The sequence below is a fragment of the Lissotriton vulgaris genome, chromosome 6 (genome assembly GCF_964263255.1).
Source record: "Lissotriton vulgaris chromosome 6, aLisVul1.2, whole genome shotgun sequence".
NCBI lineage: Eukaryota > Metazoa > Chordata > Amphibia > Caudata > Salamandridae > Lissotriton > Lissotriton vulgaris.
This window is the reverse complement of record NC_141694.1, coordinates 593490230-593509007: the sequence shown is the minus strand read 5'-3', so window position 1 is coordinate 593509007 and position 18778 is coordinate 593490230. Positions and strand designations below refer to the sequence as shown.

The 18778-nt window shown below is 50.2% G+C and overlaps 1 protein-coding gene across 1 annotated transcript in view; it reads left to right on the top strand.

Annotated features, from left to right (window-relative positions):
- The window catches only part of RARS2 (arginyl-tRNA synthetase 2, mitochondrial), a 273941-nt gene that overhangs the window by 206294 nt on the left and 48869 nt on the right, over window positions 1-18778 (top strand). The window contains exon 17 of the mRNA XM_086926598.1: window positions 10483-10578. Coding sequence (XP_086782724.1) covers window positions 10483-10578 — 96 coding nt within the window. The remainder of the gene's footprint in view (window positions 1-10482; window positions 10579-18778) is intronic.

Genomic DNA, 18778 nt, shown 5'->3' with positions numbered 1-18778 from the left:
AGACAACCTCGCACCACTGAAGACCCATCCCAGCAGACCCGGCAGCAAGAAAGCCTCTTGGTTCACCGACGAACTAAAGAACTCCAAGAAGAACTGCTGCACCCTCGAGAAAGCCTGGCGCAATGACCAGACCACAGACAACATGACTGCCCTCAAGCACGCCACCCGCAAACACCACCAGCTGATCCGCACCACCAAGAAGACAGCATTCAAAGAACGACTGAACAACAACGCCCACAACAGCAAGGAACTCTTCAGCATCGTCAAAGAGCTCTCCAAACCCAGCGCCGGAAACAACGGCATCACTCCCTCGCAAGACCTCTGCGACTCACTCTCCTCGTTCTTCCACAGCAAGATCGCCGACATACACAACAGCTTCAGCGCACCCAATCTCCGAACCAACGCCCCCCACCACCACCCTCTGCACCTGGACCCCGGTCAGCACCGAAGACACCACCCGCACGATGAACACCATGCACTCCGGATCACCAACCGACCCCTGCCCCCACCACGTCTTCAACAAGGCCGACTCCATCATCGCGCCCCAACTCCGGGACATCATCAACACCTCCTTCAACACCGCCACCTTCCCGGAGATCTGGAAGCACGCTGAGCTCAGCGCCCTCCTGAAGAAACCAACAGCGGACCCCACCGACCTCAAGAACTTCCTCCCCATCTCGCTCCTCCCTTTTCCCGGCAAAGTCATCGAGAAGACCGTCAACAGACAGCTTGCCGCCTTCCTCGAGACGAACGGATCCTTCGACCACTCTCAGTCTGGTTTCCGCGCCAACCACAGCACCGAGACCGCCCTCATCGCAGCCACTGACGACAGATCCCTGCTCGACAATGGGGAAACAGCGGCCCTCATCCTCCTGGACCTCTCCACAGCGTTCAACACTGTCTGCCACCGCACTCTAGTGCAGCGCCTCAGCAACATCGGAATCCAAGACAAGGCACTGGAGTGGATCATCTCGTTCCTCACCGGAAGAACCTAGAGAGTCCGCCTCCCCCCGTTCAGATCCGAGGCCACCGAAGTCATCTGCGGCGTACCACAAGGATCATCACTCAGCCCCACCCTCTTCAAAGTCTACATGAGCCCCCTCGCAGCCATCGCACGCCAACACAACCTCAACATCATCTCCTATGCCGACGACACCCAGCTGATCCTCTCCCTCACCAACGACCCCGCCACCGCCAGAACCAGCCTACACGAAGGGATGAAAGACGTCGCCGAGTGGATGAAGAACAGCCGCCTGAAACTGAACTCAGACAAGACGGAAGTCCTCATCCTGGGATTATCGCCCTCCGCCTGGGACGACTCCTGGTGGCCCCCTGCCCTGGGCACCACTCCCAAGCCAACGGACCACGCACGTAACCTGGGCTTCATCCTGGACTCCTCCCTCTCGATGGCCAGACAAGTCAACGCCGCCTCATCATCGTGCTTCAACACCCTGCGCATGCTCCGAAAGATCTTCCGGTGGATCCCCACCGAAACCAGGAAGACGGTCACCCAGGCACTCGTCACCAGCCGACTGGACTACGGAAACACCCTCTACGCCGGAACCACAGCCAAACTTCAGAAAAGACTCCAACGCATCCAGAACGCCTCCGCACGACTCGTCCTGGACATCCCCCGACACAGCTACATCTCCGGCCACCTGAGAGACCTGCACTGGCTCCCCGTCAGCAAGAGGATCACTATCAGACTCCTCACCCACGCACACAAGGCTCTCCACGACCTGGGCCCCAAGTACCTCAACAACCGCCTGACCTTCTACACTCCCACCCGCCAGCTACGATCGACCAGCCTCGCCCTCACCGCCGTTCCACGCATCAGCAGAGCCACCACCGGAGGAAGATCCTTCTCCTACCTGGCAGCCAAGACATGGAACTCCCTCCCCATCCACCTCCGGCTAACCCAGGACCATCTCTCCTTCAGGAAGCAACTCAAGACCTGGCTTTTCGAGCAGTAACGGACCCCTCTCCCCCAGCACCTTGAGACCCCTCCGGGTGAGTAGCGCGCTATACAAATGCTATGATTGATTGATTGATTGTGATAAGGCTAGGAGTCATGATGGTTATCCTCTGAGAGTGGATTCTTGCCCCTCTGATGAGGTGCAAGGTCTCTACTTTCCAATCAGGAACGGGAGAGGGGTGGAGTATATCGATTGGTAGGAGGGAGGCAAAAGGTCATCGGTGGCCAGGTCAGATCTTGATATGGACGTACCTGGGTTTAAATCTTTTGTGAAGGAGGAAATTATCATGAGGTCTTCACCTACCACCCAGTGCTGTACTTTTAGGAGACCTGGCTGCTGAAGGGCCCAGCAGTTGAGGGGTTTGCTGCTGTAGATCAAAGTGATCAGGTTTCTGCAAGAGGTAGAACAGTGTGCAGTTTAAGATTGGTTTCGTTCTGCTTTGGGAGGAAGGTAACTAAGCTCCCAAATTCCTGTGTATGGGCTCTTGCAGTGCTAATTGACTTGTTTCCTAATGATGTGGGGCTAAATCAAATGACATGTCTTAACGTATATGCCCCTGTTACTGGCCCCCTAATGGAATGTGAATATATACTTGACAATGTTGTAAAAAAATAGCTTCTGGAATACCCAGATGTTTTGTGGTGGGAGGGGATTTTATCGAAAAATCAGCTTTTAAGGAAATTGACTGTCAGTGAAAGAACTGCGATCTGCTTTATACATTCCTTTTTCAGTGAGTGCAAGTGGAAGGGATGCTAATGTCCTGGCCTGCCTAGCCCAGTTGAATTGGATTAATATCAATGGTCGATGTAATGATGACATTCCGGCGGCCAGAACCTTTGAATACAGTAATAGTAACATTCCTATTGATTTGTTTTCGTTCCAATTCATCAGTTACTTCAGGTGAACAATTTTAGAGTTCTCAATCTAGGGCCAAGCAACTTTCTTGCTCTTAATTTGGAACTTAAAGACATAGCCTTGTTATGTGTACGTCCTACCTTGGGCCCGGCGGTGGTCTATCACAGGAGAATTTGGGCTGAAATCACTGAAGATGCCCTGCAAACCCTTTCCTTAATTTATTTGGAATCCTTAGATTTGGAATCAAGCGAGGATGTGATGGGCTGGTATTGCAGATTTAATAAAACATTTACTATCCCATATCAATCTAGCAATTGGGGACCTCATAAATCTTGTGAGTCCACAATGAAGGGGGACAGCTGGTTTGATGACGCCTGTCGGTAAGGTATAAAAGTGGCGATAGGAATCGCCAGCGTCTGAATCTCATTCCAAGTACCACCAGCCTAAGAGAAGCCCTGGTGGCTTTGAAAATTGCTTATCTGAATCTTTGTGCCCAAAAAAATTGGTTACATTTGGAATTAATTTTAGCCACCATTGTGGATACAAATTGCAAGAAGTTCTGGAGGCTTCCGAATTCGTTAACCCTCTTATCACCATTCTCTTTGAAGGCACATGTCAGTGATGAAGACTAATATACTTTTATTTACTCACTCTATAGGTGTGGTGATTCTGAGAACAGGGTAGTGACCGGGTCCTTTCCCCAAGTCGACGTGGAGGAAATTGCAAATACACAGATGGCAATTATTTTTCCAGATATAGTCAGCAATATGAAGACCTCCAGGGCTGATGGTCCTGATGGTCTATCATCTGTGATCTTTAAGAAAGATCCTAGGAAGTGGGGACTCATTTTGAGTGTGCTTTTTGAATGGGTAACAGATTCAGGCTACCTCCTGGAAAGGAGCTATAGTAAAGCCCAGTCACAAAAAGGCAAATTGGATCGACCAGCTATTTATCGTTTGAATAGCCTGTTAGATATTACTTCTAAATTGTTTACTCAAACTTTGCTAAAGTATTTAGCTGCTTGGGCTTTTGATACTGGGCTGATACCCATTGAGCAAGGGGGTTTTAGACCAAAGTATTCTACAATGGATCACTGTTTCTCTGTGTGGGGGGTCCCAAGGAGGTAATTGGAGCTGGCAGGTGGCCTATGGTGCTGCTTCGTTGACTTCCGAGCTGCCTTCAAAAGAGTGGACAGAAGTATGCTCTTGCGCAAACTCCATCAGTGGAACATCTCTGGGGCCCTGTTGGGTTTGCTGATAGGGCTTCATGGTGATAACTGGGTCCACGTTGATCTGGATGGCCCAGGTAGTTTGTTGAGGAAAATCCCAGTAGAGGATGGTCTGCGCCAGGGGTGCGTATTAGCTCCTTTGTTATTCAGTTTGTTAATTGCAGACCTTCCTAAGACACTAAGTGCTACCCATAGTTTTTCACCGAAGATTTGGGGCATGCATAACAGTTGCCTACTGTATGCCAATGATCTCATAGTGATGGATCTCATGCCTATTCAGCATTAAAAAAAAACTTAATGCCCCAAACTCTTACTGTCTCAAAAATAAATTTACTATTAATGTTGATAAACCAAGACATTGTTCTTTGCAAAAGAAAGAACCTTTATTTGGTTCCAAGGGAATGTACGGGTGGAGCAGGTCCATGAATATAAGTATTTGGGTGTGTTTTCAGATGATCTCCACTGGGATAAACATATGGCATCTCAGAAACTGGTAATTTGATTATAGATTTGGCAGCTATACTTTTGAACCCTAAAGTAAGATGATCTAGGGTAAACTCATTCCTCAGGCTCTTTATGGGGCTGTGGTGTTCTCAATGGATAGGCGGGTCCCATGGGAAACTCTAGACGGTGTATCCTTAATCCACTCCTCGACCTCCCTCAAAGTGCGATGATCCAAGGGGGGAGCTAGGCACTATTGAGGCTCAGGCTGAAAGGTTGTCTGCCCTAATCCTTTCTGAGGTGTTGTCAACGTTCTCTTGCAAGAGTAATCCTGTGTCAGTAATGCTAGGGAGGTTCCCGATTTACACCCAGAGGAAGGTAAAGCTTCACATATCAGTCGAGTAAAATGCACCCTTAGGAAATGTGTTTCAACAATAGGAGAGAGAGGGAGAAAAGAACACTCTCATTCCCCCGGGTAATCGTTTATCAAACAACAAAAGAGTGTCAAGCGTTCTAAGTGTACCAGCACAGAAACGAGAGATAGGTGAAAAAAGTAAGTAAACCAGCTCCGCAGTATCCTGGCGTCGTAGCAAACCAGGGTAGCATTCGGCTTCTCCTGGTGGGCCCAATGATGAAGCATGTCACCAACCAGGGTGGTGAGTGAGGGCTTCCTATAAAATCCAATGAGATTTACTTACTTTTTTCACCTATCCCTTAGGAAATGTGCCATGGAAAGTAGTCAAAGAGAGGATTTGCACTATTTTTAGAATAAGAGCTCTGTTAATCCCTTCTTTACTCTTCAGGAGAGTATGGCACACTTTCCATATATATAAAAAATCCCGGCTAAGTCTTTGAGATATGAAATCTTGCGTTTAAAGACTGGCATTGACCCCAGATGGCGGATGCCAGGTTTGAAGTTGGAAATTATGGAGAACCAGGACCAGTGCCCCGGCGGGGTCACAAGTACTCTGTGAGTTATCTTTTGTTGGACTGTATACTCTTCCTTAGAATTCAAAATGCAACATGCAACCAAAAATACATACTTTCTGATGATAACAAAGAGACATTGTACTGGTAATTATAATGTATTCAGTTTGAATTTTACACAACTGTAGTCGTCATTACCTAGTTTGTCCACAGTGGAAAAGTCCACTGTCAGTGCTTTAAGTAAGATGAAAAATGTGGGGTGTGTGGGAGGGTTGTGGCCAAAGAGGTGTACCTAGGAATCCTTTTTAAGAGGGGTGGCCTAGGTAATTATGGGTGTGGCTTAAAACATGTAAACTAAAGCCCCGTGTTTTACAGAGTGTGCCGTCTGACCATTATTTAGGTGCCGCTGTGTGGATTTTCTGTTACTGCATCCAGACATATTACACAGTAATCAACACATATACCTAAAACAAGCCTAACGAACAATGGTTTGGGTGTGACTAGTTAGAATTGAAAATGTTTCACTACTGAAGAGATGAGACTGTGAATTATTGTTAAGGCCTGCAGAAGGCTAGTGGTTTTCTGAATGTCTCGGTCATCCCCATTCTCTATCAACACCCCTTTCCTCTGCAGTCTCTCACTCTGTCACACACTTGTGGCCTTTTACTTCCCACATATCTCTGAAATACTCCATGTGTACTGCTTTGTCTTCATCTCTTTCCTCTTCAGGACCGTCTTTTCCCTCTGTCCCTCTGCATATACTTGCTTTAATCACCTGTTCTTCACCCTCCCCTCACACACAACCTACCCACCACTGCAATGTGAACACTGCATACGGCACGGCCATATTATGTCAGTTGTGTACCTCTTTCACACAGTTACCCACAATTCCAGTTGGCACACATGCAAACATTGTTCTATGCTCTCAATAGAGAGGCCAGGGATTGGATGTGTATGTAGTCTGCACACCTCTATTACCCACTGACAGGCACTGTGAACAATTTGCACTATCGCCAGCCTCAGCTTTTAGCTTTCCACGTGCCCGTCGTAAATGCCCACCCACAACCTAAACTCTCTCAGAAAACTACAGAAACACAAATAAGCAGATATTCGTAAGGAATGCAATATGAAATATATTGTTAAATATCAAAAGACATTACATCGCTGACATATGGAATGCCTTACAGGGTTTTACAGTCATTGTTGCGAAATTGAAGTGCGTTTCACCAGTAAAGTTATGCACACGAGTATCTATAGAGGCCAGTAGGTTTCAAAGTCAGTTTTTCATGACAGGACCTGTCCCACTTAAAACCCTGCTGGCCGTGCTTAATTTATTGTTTTTTTAAAGTGCCAGAGCCTCATCGAGCCACTGCAGCTTACACCACCCTTTGCCCCTGCTAGCGCTACCAGTAAAAATACCAAACCAACTACTAACCATCACACTCCTATAAGTGTGGCAATCCAGACTATTCCAGGCCCACAAAGCTATAAGAATAGCATGTGCGGCAGGCATTAGTCATTTTTGACATATATTGAATTAGTAAACAACTGTTGTGATCACACAGCGCCGAGTTCAGCCACGTTTTGTTGCTTTTGTTGACTGAACTAAAAAGTTTCAGTACGTAATATGTTGACTTGTTGAGGTTAATTAATTGTCAAAGTTATTAAACTCGTTTTAAATAATAATATTTTTTCCCAAAAAAAATGTGCGAGTGTGAGAAGTTGGCCAGGTATATGCTGTCCACTTATTAAAGTGGGCACCTTGCACCAGTCCAAATGACCCTTATGATGTCTGAGGTCAAAGATAACCTTTAGAAAGCTATCCTAGTGGTAGCTGTGGAGAGCAGCCTTCAGGCTTAATCTTGAAGTAATGTAAAGCAGATTGTTGTCCCAGAACATCACCTCCTATATTGACTAAATGAAAGGAGGACCACACAGTAGTTATATAAAAATATGTATTTATTGATATAACACTCTCTAGTATCCTCTACATGAGGGTAGAACACAACTCACACAATACGAGATCAATAGAACAGTTGTAAGTAGCACAATACACAGTGGGCTCCAAGTGGAGAACAAACCATATCCTAAAATAGTGGTATAACAATCACGACTCGGGTCAAGAAAAGGTCTAGAGCACGTAGAATCGCTGGGACCTCAAGGAACCACCCAAGGTGAGTAGATAGGGACCCCACGGAGGACGGGTGCAGTGTGCTAACACTACCGCGCGCTCCGTACAATTCTATGGGGAAGTCGTGGTTGCAGTTTTACAGTTTAAGGACCCTTCTAAGAGGACTTCTAGGAAACCCTTTGGAAGTTAAGAGGTTGGAGAGCCACCCCACCCGTGGATACCGTAGTACCCGAGTTACCTATCCCAGAGGAGCCGGGTGCATAGGCCTGGAGTGGTGTCGGAAACCGCCGTCATACTCAATGGAGGTCTACGAAAAAGTACTGCTGCTGTGAAGGTGAAAAGGGGGCGCTGTAATCCAAGCCTGGATTCTGGAACGAAGAAACCTGAAAGCAGAGGAGACAGAGTCTGGGTCACTTCAGAGTAACCAGGGGCTCTGGAGACGAATGCCCACCGATGTCGGGTGCTTCAGGTGCGCAGCAGGGATGCTTGACTCTGCAGCCACGAGGACCAGGAGACGTTGATGATGCCAGGAGCCAGGTGCGAGCTGTCCTACGAAGGATGTCGAGTGCTGAGGGGTCGGTGTCCGGCTGGAGCACCAACAAACCTTGGTAAAAGCAACCCAAGCAGGAAGGTCAAGCAGGACCAGCAAGTTCCAGGGGGCTCACCAAGCAATGGGGAGTCAGGGCACGTCTGGAGCAACCAGGAAAGCCCAACAGAAATCAAGATGACCCTCAGGAGGACCCAGAGGCTGAATGACCAGGAGTCGCGAGAGGACATCGAGCAGGATTGCAAAGTACCAGCCGACGGAGCACTTGGTGCGAGGAGGCCAGAGTTTATAGGTGCAAATACTGCTTAGGGTCAGGACTACACGGAGTCCAATGGACAAGCTCGAGAATTGCCAACAAGCATATGCACTTCAAATGGACACAGTACACAGGGGTTCTGGTTATGCAGTCCCCACGAGGGATACTGGCCTCAAACTTGCTGAGAGGGCAGATTGACCTCAGTGACCTTTGTAACCCAACTCCTGTGTTGCTGAAATCTTCGGAGTCTGCAGGAGCGAATGCAAGGGAGTGACTCCTTCACCCCTAAGGAGATTTTTCAGATGGCCTTAGTGCACCACAGGTCCAGCATGGAGCATGAATGGAGCAAGGGCACAGACAAAGCTTTGGACGGAAAGGGAGACAAGTCGGGGCCAGTCAAAGTCCAGCGAACTCCAGAGTGTCCAGATGGTCGAAGGTCAGTGGTTTCTTCTTGTAGAATTTTGTCCACTTAAAAATCTAAAGTCTTACAGCCAGGTAAGCCCTTTTGTACCCACTGGAGAGGGTTGAACAGATTCAGGGGACCTTCCTAGTGGAGGGTCAGGACAGAGGGGTGGTTACACCCATATCCTTTGTCCAGTTTCGTGCCAGAGCAGGAGCCAATGGCTCCCAGAACCGGTTTGAGCTGGTATGTGCACAAGGACACCAAATGTGCCCCAAGTGCAGACTTTCAGGCACTCTCAGAGTGCATCCACCCAGCCCCAATACACTAAATCCTGTCTGGGAGGTGGTCACACCTCCCTGTGACTAGATGCCTATTGTGCTGCCTTCCTCTTCACGAGCTTGGCTCAGCGGTAGGAGGGCAGAAATGTGTCTCTGGTCGACAGGCTCCATTCTGTGCTGACAGGGTCGAGAAAGCTGGCACCAGATAGACCTGTGACCCCACGAACCTCGCTTCCGAAGGGTGGAATCATACCTCCCACACTGGTTACCGGTGTGGGAGGTATGATTCTAAGGTGTTTGAGACCAAACAGGATATGTTTCTATGCAGCTGTTTTCAAGATAGCATTCACCACTAGGTTATGATGCACCACTACCTATATGTCCGGCTGAGTTCCAGACAAACCGGGAGAATGGTCTCCGAAGGCTGCAGAGAGGCTCTGCTCATGCACGGGCACCCTCTCACTAAAAACCCAGCAACCTGCCTTTAGGATTGATAAGGCCTGCTATAGGGTGACTGAGTAGTGACCTATAGATATTGTGAACCTATACCTAAAATAAGTGGTGCAAGCACCATCTTACACAGGTTGCAGTAGCAGACCTGTAGTTCCAATTTGCATGGCTTTTCAGGGGGGCAGAATGCATGCTTTAGCCCATGGTAGGCCTCTGGGGTACCTATGCCCTGGGTACAAGGGTACTATATACTAGGGACTTATAAGGGTACCCCAGTATCCAATCTGGAGTGTACCAAAGTACATGCATAACAATTTAAAGGAGAAAGCAGATGGACTGGGGCCCTGATTAGCAGGATCCCAATCAGACTAGTCAAAACAGTGCAACATCAAGCAAAAAGTAAAGTGGGGGTAACCATAAGAAGCAGATCCTACTTTCCTACAGTGAGCACCCCCAAAAATATTTTATTTTAAAAACACATATTTTTACCATTTTGTCACTCCCCTTAGTGATGACACCCTGGTTTGCCTGCACCCACAGCACCCCCTTCCTACCCCACTGGGCCTATTACAAACCACACCAGACCCCGCGAGGTAAGCATAGGTTTCCAGCCTCTGAGTCTCCAACCTGCTTAAGCATTGAGAGATGCGTGGAGCCTCGAGGCTAAACTGCCGTCCTGGGTTCTAATCTATATTCAACACGTGACTAAAATGTGTCATTCTAGGCAGCTCTTAATTTCTCTCTATGTGGCTAGAAATTGTGAATGGGTGTCAAATATGAACCATTGTAAATGTATCTAATGTAATATCTCTGTACTGCAGATATGTAACTCCAAAGTTGATGTTACATTGTCAGGCTAGGCCAGGGTCTATATAAATACGGATACGTGCATAAGCACGTGCATTGCACGGATACGTGCATACATGCCAGCGTTTAAAGGAAGTGTGCTGTAAGCATGTTTAACTGTGTCTTTTTCTCCTTTCGATTTAGCTTAGACCGGATGAGTGGCTACGGAGAGCTGAACGATTTCAACCCCTCATGCTTGCAGGAGCCCCAGGCCATTTCTATCCTGCAGCACCTTCTCAGGTAATGTCTTTGAAACTGTTGCCATTCTGGTTCCACGAGGACATGGTCAGCATGATGACACATAAATTAGTGCAGGAGAGTAAAGACAGCTTTTATCTCATTCCATCCTTCAGCCAATACTATGATGACTTGCTCGTCAGTTTAATTTCTCCTCACCAATAAGCAGTGCTACCAGCTTTCTTCTCTCCACTGGATGTACAGGTTGGTAGCCGTAGATCTTTGGGGACACATGGCTCTCCTGTGGGTACTGAACCTCATGTTACACATGAAGTGGACTGCAGTCCAGGCCCTTTTTCTGAATTACAGTAACTGTAACCATGGGTGCCTTGAGCTGGTCACCCCTTGGTTGCCTGGTTTGCAGGCTAGTCTAATAAATATGAAGTTGCATAGGATGTAATACATATGCTCACAGCCCTGCACGCAGTAGGATTCAATTTTTTTAATTTTTATTTCAACCCTTATTTAAAATAACACATTATGGCAGTTTATGTGCCCTGTCGCCTGCTTAGTTTGTGCCATGCATGTAATTGTGATTGGTTGTGCAATAAGTCTAATTCTGTTGCAACCGCCTTCTGACATTTCTAGTTTGTATGCATCCTAAAGGCGCTTAATATTGCCTATACCATCGGTACTCACAAATTTTCTCTCGGGGGGCAAATTTATAGTGTGGTTTGTGGCGGAGGGCCGGCCCGGTGGGGGCGGGGTCAGTGAGGGCCAGGGTCAGAGGGGGCGGGGCTAGAGGGGGAAAAAAAGACTACAGTTTCAAAACATTGTTAGACAGTGCTGCATTTCCAAAGCAGATGTTACTTACCATTAGTTAGCTTTATTGTCACTGTTATTTTTCCCTGGCTTCTTATTTGATGCCTTTCCTTGTCCATCTTGTATTTGTTCTTCATCTGGAAAATAAACCCTCTACCCATGCCCTTGCATTGCTCACTTTTAGGGAAATACATGTTCGAGGCATATGAGCTGCAGATTGTACACTTTGCATAGATTGCCATCTGGTGTTGGGCTCGGATGATTGCATGTTGTTTTTGTCTTTGGAGAAGTCTTGCAGTCACGTGACCGGTGACTCCTCCTTTGGTGTACAGTGCGCATGGGCTTCGGCTCCATCGTTAGATTGTTTTTTTCCGCCATCTGGTTCGGATGAAACTTGCTGCGCTCCGGAACAGTTTCCAGACCCCTTTGACGCACAATTACATTCACCGACGATATTGTTTTGATCGCGTGCCTTCGATGCGCACCTGGAAAGCTTCCATCTTTCTTTGATGCCTGCGAACCTCGACGCGGGCCGTTGGGCCTACCCGCACCGATCTAGACGGACGTCGATGGAACCGACTCCCTTTAAAACATGTCTACAGTGTGGTGCTAAATTTCCACACTCGGACCTCCATCCTGTCTGCAATTTGTGCCTCTCTCCAGAACATCGATAGGACAATTGTGAAGCCTGCCTTTCATTTAAATTGAAAAAGACTATCCGGGATCGTCAAGCTCGACGCCGAGACATGCAGCGAGGCACAGGCTCCATTCCGGACATCTTCAATCCAGGTCCTGATAACCTTCCGGAGCCACAAAAAGGTCATGGACTCTGAAGCAGACGTCTCTGATGCCGATGATGACATCACTCCAGCTCAAAGGGACATCAGTACTGAAACCCAGGCCCGACCAAGCCCAAAACAATGGCACCGGTAACATCTTCGCCTTCAGGCTCAGGTACACACCGTACAAAGACTTCGAACGCCCCGCCCTCGGGCTCGGCACCGAAGGACAGACAAAAGCCATCCGGCTCGAGCTAACCACTCTGCGCCGAAAAACCACCCTCGGCACCGAAAGTACAACCATCCGAATTGCCACGCCCTCTTCCGTCGTCACCGACGAAGCACTCGATGCTGAAACCTGTAAAAGACCCCTCGGCACCGAAAGACTCGGATAAAAAGTCGGAGCCGAAGCAACTCGATAAGGCATCGACACTAAAACAGCTGGATAAACCGCCGGCACCGAAAAAAACAGATAAAACTTCGGCCCCCAAACAAACTGAAAAACTTTCGGCACCGAAGCACATAGAAAGGACTTTAGTACCATCAAAACACAAGGCACAGAAGACTTCGGAACCAAGTAAAGCATTTGTATCGGACAATGTCCCAAAACACCCAAAATCAGTTCCTAAGGACAGTTCTTCGGCGCCAAGCAAGTCTGTGGAGTCTGAAGAACTTTTTTTCCCAGATCCAAAGCAGACTACTATATTTATCCACCCAAAGACTGGTCATATAGTCACCAAGCTACCTGCAAAGAGGAAACCAGAACATTTACCCCAAATTCCAGTTCCTCCAAAGAAAATTCATACATCTACTAATACTTCTCCTCCACCTTCGCCTCCACCACCTGATAACCCTAACTTAATAATTTCACCACCACACAGATTTACAGATAGTGATGATTTACAGGGGCATGGAGATTTAGATGAGGATGTATTGCCATTAAGTCCTGTTAATTCACCAGAGGAGCCAGACCAATGGCATGATTATAACACTGATCCTGATTTAACAAATGATCCAGATTTCTACCCCTCGAAGCCATCCCCATCAGATGATAATGTAGGGTTTGCACAGCTTATTAATAGAGCAGCTACAGGTAGCCACCGCTGAGGAAGATACTGCTATATAGTCTATGCAAAGTGTACAATCTGCAGCTTATATGCCTCGAACGGAAAATGCAACTTACCAGTATGCATCTGTTCTTGGCATGTAGAGCTGCAGAGTTGTACACGCCCACCCTCCTCGCCGGATACCTCTATCTGATCCAGTATTATCTTAATTAGATACATCATGCATGGACACTTCTCTATTTCTCACTACTCCATCTAACCCTACTGGCAAAACAATCTAACGATGGAGCCAAAGCCCATGCGCACTGTACACCGACGGAGAAGTCACCAGTCTCGTGACTGCAAGACTTATTCGAAGACAAAAACAACATGCAATCATCCGAGCCCAACACCAGATGGCGATCTATGCAAAGTGTACAACTCTGCAGCTCTACATGTCAAGAACAGATGCATACTGGTAAGTAGCATTTTCCTTTTCTTTTTGGTTATACACTCCTTGAGAGTGCATGTGTTTTCCATCACTCTCCATCTTCTGCTTTACACTTAAAAATGCATCCCTACCATACTGTGTTGGTCTCTCACACTTGTCCTGCGTGTTCTCATGTACTTCTCCCCAACTCCTATGCTCCAGGTTGCTTTCACCCTTGGTTGCATCTCCCCCACCACTGTGTTTCTCACTTTGAATATCTGGTGTGCTTCTTTCCCATGATCCTCCCTTACTACATATTTGCCCTACATTTTATGCTTGGCCCCAGCCACACATGTTGTTCTCTCCGTCTTACGCTGCTTTCTCCACTTCCCATTCCGGCTTCCCACACTCACTCCTCTGTTATCCCCAACAAGCCTCAAAACCTGTGGGCCTTTTTTAAATTAGTGCTTATGTACTCAAAGCTCATAATTTGATCCACCATCTTGGATTGGTAAATAAAAAAATGGATGCCCTTTTCATTCTGCTAACCCAGAAATGTGTATGCACCATTCCGCATGTGCCCGTCCATGGAATGATGCAACCCTTTACTGATGGTTGTGTCATCATATCTTTTCTTTTTTTTACGAATCTATACTACATCCCAACGCTGTACAGCACTGCCACAAGCAACTGGATGAGCCATTAGGTCCTAAAGGCAGGACCTGTTGGCTTTGCCAATGCTTATCTTTCACTTGTGCACAAAACAGGACACATATAAATAGTTCTCACATCAGAGTTTTGCGCATGTAGCCACTTCCTAACTGGAGGAAATTGTGTGAGCAAAACATTGCAATAGGAGTAAAAGGATCTGCAAAAACTAGCAAACATTGGCACGTTTTTTCCCCATTGATTATTGTTGAAGTCATAGGTAGCAGGTCCAAAAACCAACTTATCTGAAAGAAACAGGTTAGTGTTAGATTCCTTGCATCAGACTGGATCCGGAAAGTTTTGCGTAGCAGTACCCCTGCGCGTCGGTAGGCTTCGTCTGCGGATCTGCGTCCGTCGTCGGCGTCGTGGTCGCCGGGATGACGTCGTTGGAGTACTTAGATGCCACCCTCACGCGCTGACGTCAGTTCTTCTTTTTTCTGCGCCAGCAAGCGCAGATCCGGGAAGAGCAGTACTCCTTAGACACTTTTTGACTAACTTTTTTTCGATCTATTTTGGATCTTCTCGATTCGTTATCGACTCCGGTGCCGGTAGGGATGCCCGGGTTCAAGCCCTGTGACGACTGTAACCGACTGATGTCGGTTACCGACCCCCACTGTCGGTGCCTTTATTGCCTCGGGCCGACCATGATTACAAGTCGTGCCCCGACTAACGGGCCTTGACATCGAAAGCTAGGCGGGTGCGGTCCCGTAAGCGACTCGAGATCCGGCAGTCGGCCCCGCGCCGCTCAAGGTCCCGGTCCAGGAGGAGGTCGAGAGACCGGTCGCGGGGCCACTGTCATCATAGCTCGGTGAGTTCACACCACTCGTCGGATTCGAAGTCCTCAGGTAAGTCGAGGCACAAGAAGCTGATGAAGCAACATCGCTCTTCTGACTCATCCCGACGCTCGCGCGACGCAGCCTGGGGTTCAGGCGACACGCCGCCGCAGGTGCCGCGTTCAGCTCCACACCCGCCGGTCCCTGGGCTGAACGCGACGCCGGAGGAGATCAGCCCTTCCTCATGGCCATGAGGTTGCGCTTCCCTCTGCTGGGTCCCGTCGAGATGCCTTCAGGCCCCGCGGACCGGTCTGGGAGCCCAAGCAGCTTCGGCCCCAGCGCCGTCCGGTGCTTTGGCCCCGGCGGCGACTTCGGTCCCGACGCCGCAGGGCTCCTTAGGATCCAGACCTGGATCCGTGTCGACGCCGGTCGACCTTACAACCCCTCTGCCGGTGTCGTCACCAAGGGTGTCGCCCCCGGCTCCGTCCTCGGGCGGCGTCGTCCCAGATCCCTGCCCCGGTCTGGATCCGGCGTCGGACCGGCGCCGCCCGGCACCGTCTTTGACGCCGAAAGGTGAGCCCTTCCCCGACGATCCAGCTCCATCATTTCTTCCTGACTTTCAGGAGATGGAGGACAAGGGGTATTGGGAGGGGTCTGAGGACCCTTTGGCACTGCAGTGCCAGTTGAGTCAGGACTGGACGGACGAATTTGGGGAGGCCAGTGGTCTGGACACCTCGCCCGACACTGGTTTTGTCTCTCCTCCTTCCGTGGCTACGGAGGAGGGGGTTGCATACAACGTGGTGTTGACTCGGGCAGCTAAGGCCTTGGCTCTTGAGCTCCCAGTTGCGGCCGTGAGCACTAACCTCCTCACGGAGGTACTCAAACCGCAGGCAAGCTCCTCGGAGCCTCTCCTGCAGTTGAACGAGGCCCTCACTGACGTTCTGTTGGGCACCTGGTCCAAGCCCTCCACAGGCCTCCCTGTGGATCGGAACGTGGCCCGACGCCACCACCCGTCTCCGGGCGACCCCAGTTTCCTGTCCGTTCACCCCACCCCTGAGAGCCTGGTGATGCAGGCCTCCACTTCCCAGACCCCATTCCCGACCTCCCCTCCGGATCGGCAATCCAAAAGGTACGACCAGTTTGGTAAGAAGCTGTTCCCCTCACTGAGTTTGGGGTTGCGGTCTGTCAACACCGCCTGCCTTTTGGGCCGTTACTCCCACTCTTGTTGGGATACGGTTGCGAAAGTGCTGCCGCAATGCCCGGTGGAGGTGCAGGCAAAGCTGACCCAGGCCCTCGCGGAGGGAAGGGACGCAGCACGATATTCCATTCGGTGTGGGCTGGATACCACGGACTCACTAGGCAGGTCGATTGCAACGACGGTGGCGATTCACCGCCACTCCTGGCTGAGGCCCGCCAACTTTTCGGGTGATGTCGGAGCATCCCTTATGGACATGCCCTTTGATGGCTGTCGCCTTTTTGGCGACAAGGCGGACAGCGTGCTGGAACGTTTTAAGGACTCCAGGGCTACGGCCAAGTCCTTGGGCCTCAGCCAACGCCAGCAGACTTCCGCCTTTCGTCCCTTTCGTGGCCAAGGAAGGGCCGCCCCCTCACGTCCAGCTAGCCACAGGCCGCAGAACCCACCTCAACGCGGTTGCGGACGTGGTAACCGCCGTGGCGTGCCGGGGGACACAGGCAAGGCCAGTCCACACCCGCCCACGCAGCATCTGCCTCAAAATCCTCCTAGTCCTAGTCTTCGGCCCATTCGATGCCAGTGGGGGGCAGGGTTTGCCATCACCTCCTCCACTGGTGCTCCATCACATCAGACAGGTGGGTGCTGCAAATTGTCCAAAGGGGATACTCCCCCCCCCCCCCCCCCCTTCGAGGTGACCCCTCCGTCCATGCCACTGCAGTACCACCGCATGTCGGGGGATCACTTGCAACTTCTGCAGGAGGAAGTTACAGCCCTCTTGGCCAAGGGGGCCGTCAAGCGCGTTCCTGGGCCAGAAGTAGGACGTGGTTGCTATTCCCACTACTTTCTGGTACCCAAGAAGGGCAAAGGGGGCCTACGCCCTATCTTGGATCTAAGGAGCGTCAACAGCTTCCTCCGAAAGGAGAAGTTCAAGATGCTGACTTTGGCTCAAGTCCTAGATGCCCTGGACCCAGAAGACGGGATGGTAGCGTTGGACTTGCAGGACGCATATTTCCACATCCCTGTCCTGCAGGCCCATCGGCGTCACCTGCGGTTCAATGTAGGCCACAAGCACTTTCAGTTTACCGTGCTCCCCTTCAGCCTTACCAGCGCCCCACGGGTGTTCATGAAAGTGATGGCGGTGGTCGCAGCTCTGCTCAGATTAAGGGTGTCAGTCTTCCCCTATCTTGAGGACTGGTTGTTGAAGGCGGGCTCTCCCCAAGCGGTCGTCTCCCACCTCCAGACTACGGCCGACCTCCTGCACTCGGTGGGGTTCTCCATCAAAGTGCCGAAGTCACACCTGTGCCCCTCGCAGAAGCTCCTTTTCATCAGAGCGGTTCTGGACTCAGCGCAGTTTCTGGTTTTTCCCCCCGAACAGCGGGTTCGGGATATTCAGGCTCTGATTCTGGTCTTTCAGCCTTTGTCCCGAGTCTCGGTCAGGTTGACGCTGCGGCTCCTGGGGCTGATGGTCTCCTGCATCCTTCTGGTGCATCACGCTCAGTGGCAGATGCGGGCTCTGCAGTGGGACCTGTAGTTTCAGTGGGCACAGCATCAGGGCAACCTGTCCGATTGCGTCCGGATCTCGGAGGGCACTGCGAAACAGTTGCAGTGGTGGCTCACGAACCGCGATTGGGTCAGCGGCAGATCTCTCTCCCTTCCCCAACCTAGAGCACGTAGTAGTGACAGATGCATCCCTCCTGGTAAGGGGAGGCCACATGGGAGAGAGGGAGATCAGAGGCCTCTGGTCTCCGGCGGAGTCCCGACTCCACATCAACCTTCTGGAGCTGCGGGCGATCCGACTTGCACTGAAAGCATTCCTTCCCTCTGTCCGGGGAAGTGTAGTGCAGGTGTTCATGGACAACACCACCGCCATGTGGTACTGCAACAAACAGGGCAGGGTGGGGTAGTGGACCCTTTGTCAAGAGGCTCTGCGCCTCTGGACATGGCTGGAACACCAGGGCGTCACCCTGGGGGTTCAACACCTGGAAGGTTCCCTGAAAGCCAGGGCGGACGAACTCAGCCGCCGGTGCATGATGGATCACGAATGGCGTCTGAACTCGGACGTGGTGCAAGGTCTCTTTCAGCAGTGGGGAGAGCCTTCTTAGATCTATTCGCCACCGAAGAGAACGCGCAATGTCATCAGTTCTGCGTGTTGGAATTTCCAAGGCGGCACTCACTCGGCGACGCTTTTCGGAGCGAGTGGAGCTGCGGTCTGTTGTACGCCTTTCCACCTATACCACTTCTGCCCAGAGTGCTGAAGAAGATCAGGCGAGACCGGGCCCAAGTCATCCTTGTGGCTCCGGACTGGGCACGAAGATACTGGTATCCCGAGCTACTCAGTATGTCAGTCGATCCCCCGATTAGTCTGCCTCTTCAGGAGGACCTTCTGTCGCAGCAGCAGGGGACGGTCCTCCACTCGAACCTGTCCAGCCTCCAACTCCATGCGTGGAGATTGAAGGGTGGCAGTTGAGGCCATTTGACTTGCCTCCTGAACTCTGTGATGTGAGTCTGGCAGC